Source organism: Archocentrus centrarchus, chromosome 24 (genome assembly GCF_007364275.1).
Source record: "Archocentrus centrarchus isolate MPI-CPG fArcCen1 chromosome 24, fArcCen1, whole genome shotgun sequence".
NCBI lineage: Eukaryota > Metazoa > Chordata > Actinopteri > Cichliformes > Cichlidae > Archocentrus > Archocentrus centrarchus.
Window position 1 is genome coordinate 12,837,758 of NC_044369.1, and position 5,575 is coordinate 12,843,332.

Genomic DNA, 5,575 nt, shown 5'->3' on the forward strand with positions numbered 1-5,575 from the left:
ATCTGATGCCTCACAAAAGGCCCCCTCTCTCCCGCTCTCCATAACAGCGCACATCTGGTGCCTCTGCAGGGAGCGTTGTCCCTTCAGGTTCCTCTGGGGGTGGGGTCGATATTGGTGGGGGTGGACTAGGAGCACCTCAGAAATCCACTTACACAAATGACAGAGGACTAGAGAAAGTCTTCAGGTCTAAAGTTACAATCCTCAACATCTGGACCGAATCATAAAAATTGTCCACTTTGTGTACAATTACTTGCATTACCGTACACGGTCACATGATTACAGTGAACGTACCCAGCAGTTTAGAAGATGAAAAATTTGGTGTCTTGTGTTCAGCATTAATGGACATGCCGAACATGCTGGGGACATTAAAAAAAAAAAAGTTTGATCCCCTTGTGGTTTATATGTGGTACTTTCTCACCGAGAGAGGGCGACGTCTGCTCATTGGTGTTGAATAATTGTGCAAGTGAATATAGCCCGGTGTTTTCCCTGCCTCAAATTACATGCAAATATAGTAATCATGATAGGGGCATCTCCGTTTCAAGCCTGACTAAATACACTGACTTGTACCGTGGAAGACGATTTAATTTCAAACTATATTCACATTTGACTAAGCAGTTAGGCAAATATGAAAGACACTCCAATATCACTTCAACTTTGCATGGGCAAACAAAACAACACCCAACAACAGAAAGTTATAGACGATTGTTTTCTTTGCAGGAGTGATGAACATTGGCAGACTTGATGAAAATTAATCTTGATAGTGACAAACTGAAACAAGAGGACAGCAGCCTTGGTTTAGGATTTGACTTCAGTAAAATATAACAAACAGACAGACGATTTCCTATCTATTAGGAGAAAAAGTTTTCAGTAGCGAAAAGCCCTAATATATGTTGCTCTAATAGTATTTCCGAAAGTTCTGACATGGCTTCTATAGAAGAAAACGTTTATCCCTCTCAACTACCCAGCCCTGAACACTAGGCGTCGCTATTGTCACACATTTTGTCAAATGTGCTACGACTGCTCAACAGGTTGGACACAATTAATTTATCAGTTTTACATTTTTCTGCTCTTTGGTCGGATTTGCGTACTTTCCGTGCCAATGCAATTCTGAATTCTTCATCTGAAAGCAGACATCTCAGTAATCAAATCTCAACTAAAACCCAAACCAAACTGATGCGATCGGCAGCCCGTTACCATGGCAACACAGGAGGATAGGAATAGTGTGAAGGTTTATTCAAGTAAGTTTCACAGAGTTTGCCCCCTGTGGTGGTGAAAGTGGAGAATTAGGAGCCACGCCGCTGAGCAAGGTCTTTACACATGCAAAAGAAAGTGGGCAAACTCAGGACCGGGATGGAGCATGCGCGCTAATTCCACCGCAAAATAACCTAATACTGTATTTAGAATTAACCTAAATTACGTCAATATTGCACAATTGCGGCCAAATCAACTTAAGTTATTATTTTACACTTTGTAACATTATTCCCACCATGTCCGGTAACCGTTAGGAACCTTACGTCACAGACCTGCAGCTGGTATAAAAAGCTCCGTCTGATGCAGCCTCCACACTAGAGAGAAGCAGCGTCTGTGGGCAGCGTAAACCATCTGGCCAGGGTTACAGAAAAGGAACAAAAAAAAAGAAAAAAAGAAAAGAAAAGAAAATAATGTGCAAAATGACGAATGTTCAGCTAGGAGTGGTTTTGCTCGCCATATGTTTATCAACACAGGTAAAATGATCTTTATGTTACATTTAAACAACATTTTAGCTATGAAATTGATTTTAATCAGCAGGCAGTGGTAGGAATGTGTTTCGCAAAGGCTTAGAGGGGTTGCGTTTTTTACTTATTGGGGAGGAAAAATTAGAGCGCAGTAACAGTTTGACTTTACCGATGTTTAAAGATATGATATCAAGTAGTTGATAGTCTGGACTGCAGCCGGCTAGACATGGAGATCTCTTGGGAAATTAACCAGAGTCAGTCATCTTTCTAATTAGTTGCTTGTCTTTAATTAAACTGCATGCCTTTCTTTCTTTCTTTTCGTTTTTTTTAAACTTGAAATTTAATTCTCGATCAGCGTGGATTAATGATTCAGGTGCTGCTCTCTGTCTACATTATGCAAAGGTGGACGAAGAATCTAAAGTTTCTTTTTGATGCGGTGTGCCAAACGAAACCTGACACGCACGCGCGGAAACTTGGGTCTCTCTTTTCTCTTTGCTCACCAACCAATTCTCCTATATTGTACACGCGGGGTGGGGGGTTGAGAGTAAAGTGTATTGCCTTGGTCAGATGAGCAGTAAATGCAAACACGGGCTTAAATTTTAATGATTTCATTTCACCATAATCTCAGTGTGTTTCATTAAGTCTTTTTCCTTGTTCTTTTTAATTCATTTAGTGACCTCACAGAAGCTTACAGTTACTGAAAAAATTTAAGTCCTCACCCTCCATCCTATTCTACTTCTTCCTCCAACAGGTGGTCCACTGGACTGCTATGGCAGCCACCACCACCAACAACAACAAAAACAGCACAGACATGACAGGAGGGGGGAACTCCACCTACAATGCTACCACTACCACGGCCACAGACATCTTCGGCAGTCCAAGCAACTCCACCTCGCCTACTGGAGCGGGCGTCTCACTGCATACAGGCACCTTCTCTTTCCTGATCCCCTTCATCGTGGCAGCCGCTCTCCTGCAGAGCTACTGTTGAAGCCCGGAGCCCACAGCCCCCTCTTCTCTGCCTCAACACTTTTCCTCACCTCACCTCACCCCACCTCACCTCACCTCACCTCCCATCCCAATACCCCATGCAGTCCAGCCTCTCTCAGAGACCACAAGACTAACATGGATGGGCTCTACAACCTTCCACGTCCTCCTTAAGTAATGCTAAAATATGTAAGTCAAGACATTTCTTTTAACAAAGGGGGGGTTAGCCTACAGCTGGAGATCACCACCAAATCCAACTCCTTCCTCCAGCCCCTTGCATGGAATCAAAAGGAACAGTGATGCATCTAGCTTCCCTTTTGGCTTGCATTTCCTTAGTCATGCCATCACTTATTTTGGAGATGCTCAGGGCTGCAGGTTTTCATGTCACGTGTCTTGATTGAAATGCGGACCACTTGAGTGTACAGCGGTTCTTTTTGTGGCTTCTGATCCACCTTGGCAATTCATATCCGAATGTGTTTTGTTTGTTAAAGTGAAGTTTGGCAGATGCAGTAGGAGGTTTGAGAAGAGTGTGAGCCAGATGATCTCTTTAGTTGGTTTTGCAATCAAACAAACAAAAAAATGTCTCTTCAGTCTTTTTGTTAGAAATGTCATTGAAATGTATGTAGCAAACAAGTTGCCACAGGATGTGTCAGTTTTGCCATGTGATTTTTAAAGAGCAGTGGTCTTTTACGATGAGGGTTTGATTGACACCTTTACTCCCTTCATCCAAGGGTTTGGCCCAGGAAATGACTGTATGTGAAACCATATGGGAAGGGTTGATGTTACAGTTCCCCCTTATAGTTTATATTTTGTATAAATGGAAATGTTGTACTGTTTATTAGTTTGCATAAAGATAATTGAAGAAATGACAATGTACAATAAATTATGAAAAATGACAACTGTAATTGCTTCTGATTTGTATTTTGTTTTAAGATTGTAAACTTTCTCGCTGGAAACATCAGTACTGAACTAGCTCGATCTAATCCTTTGGTTTTCTCTCCTTCAAATGTGCAGGCCATTTATGATTCCTATGCGGTATATAGAATTAAAGGGTGTGGTGATATTTTATTCATCATTATTAAGCTGCCAGGCAGTCGAGACAGGCAGCTGCTGAGCTGTAGGCCAGAGATGGACAGCACTCCCTGGTGCCCCTAAAGATCTACTCTGGATTTGTGCCAAAGCAGTACTTACCGACTGGATACAAAACAATATCAGCCCCTATGGTGCTCTAGTGATGAACAACATTTAGACAGATGGATGATGAGTCTTCAATTTTGAGCGTATAAGAGGGAGGGAGGCCATGCAACAGCTGATAGCATGCGGAAACCTGTTATTTTAGTGTGACGTTTGAACGCAGCATTATTTATATCTTTCAATATCTGGGAGAATAAAGATGATGTCAAAGAGGCCTCCAGGGAACACAGTGTCAAATTTGATTATGTACTTAAACAATTTTGGCCTTTGGCTGTCACTTGACACTGTCTAGTCCTGTCTGTGGCCCACATGCTTAATTCTCCCACAGCTGCAAAGTATAGAACAATATGTGTAAATTTAATATGGTTCTCATTGAAATATATTGAGAATATCTAATCTATCCAAGAAACTGTTTTTCTAAAAAAATATGCTCTCTTAGGGGAAAAAATGAACAGCGCACTTAAGTAAGCTTAATTAAAGCTTTTTATGAAAAAGCCTGAAGTCAGCTGTTCTATTGTCACATTTATAACAGTGCATTTAGGGGTGTGTTTTATTTAATTATCAATCGTTATTCCATTTATCTTTGTCCTTTTTGTAATTACTTTGTGTTATTCACTGCTAGTCTGGCAAGCAGGCAAGTAAAAGTACAAAAAAGCTAACAACAAAGGGAAAAAAAAAATCAAACACATCACAAATGAGCGTGCCCCTGCGATGACAGAGAGTGGCATGCGGCTCGGAAATGCCTCAGCACCAGTAAAGCCAGCCTCATGACTCATTAGCCCAGCCTATTGTATCTCAATCCTCTCCGCACTATTAACCTCTCCTCACACTCTGTCTCCCCTCCCTTTTAACGTCCCTGTTCCGGATCCATCCATTTAATATCTCCCAACAGTCTGGTCTGCAAATGCAAGTTCTCAAAATTGTATAAGGCATTTTTTTTTCTCCCATGATGCAGCTGAAGTCATGATTTTACAGTGATGTTAAGACCTTTAATGATGCATTTACCTCAGTTATACTCTTCAGTGAGAGACCATTTTTCATAATTTTCTCTACACATGGAAAACACCACGAGAATCATTAGTCATTTTCCCCAGACTGCTAACTTCATATATAGTCCTGCTCAATATGTGTTCTTCTATCCAGGTATGATTTTACTGTACTGGCAGTGTGTTTGGGATCACTGTAATAAAGAAAGAAAACAATGATATTGCATGGTGGATCAAAATCTGACAATACTTTTCTGTGTTCATAGTCCCATCAATTTTAACAAGATCTCCAGCACCACTGGCTGAAATGCAGCTCCAAACCATGACAAAGCCTCCACCATGATTCATCACTACATCAGACCTGTTACTGCTGATTTTCAGTCCAGTTCTTGTGTAATTTGGCATACCTCAGACTTTTCACCATGTTTCCCTTCCTTAAGAATGGCTTCTTCACAGCCATCCTTCCACTGAGACCATCTCTGATGAAGCTTCAGTGAACAGTAGATGGATCAACTCAGCGGCCAAGTGCATTTGTCAGGTCTTTGGTGGATTTTTTTCACATTTTTGAGGACATGAAGTTCAGATACTGTTCATCTACTGTAGATTGTTTCTATGTAAATTCTTCTTTTGTCCTCTACATTTTCTTCCCATTTTCTAAGGACACATCATGCCAATGAACAAGCCAGGTTTTCAGGT

The 5,575-nt window shown here is 41.1% G+C and overlaps 1 protein-coding gene across 2 annotated transcripts; it reads left to right on the top strand.

Moving 5' to 3' along the window:
- The first annotated feature begins 1,055 nt into the window (after nt 1-1,055).
- On the top strand, nt 1,056-3,590 carry LOC115774691 (transcription factor MYB120-like). Of its 2 annotated transcripts, none has more exons than XM_030722061.1 (2): nt 1,056-1,238; nt 2,467-3,590. In XM_030722061.1, exons 1-2 carry the CDS (start codon nt 1,196-1,198, stop codon nt 2,871-2,873), a joined length of 450 nt encoding a protein of 149 aa, XP_030577921.1. In that variant the 5' UTR covers nt 1,056-1,195; the 3' UTR covers nt 2,874-3,590. The 2 variants fall into 2 exon arrangements, with proteins under 2 accessions (XP_030577921.1, XP_030577922.1); XM_030722062.1 differs by lacking the exon at nt 1,056-1,238 and adding an exon at nt 1,580-1,724.
- Nucleotides 3,591-5,575: the final 1,985 nt, after the last annotated feature.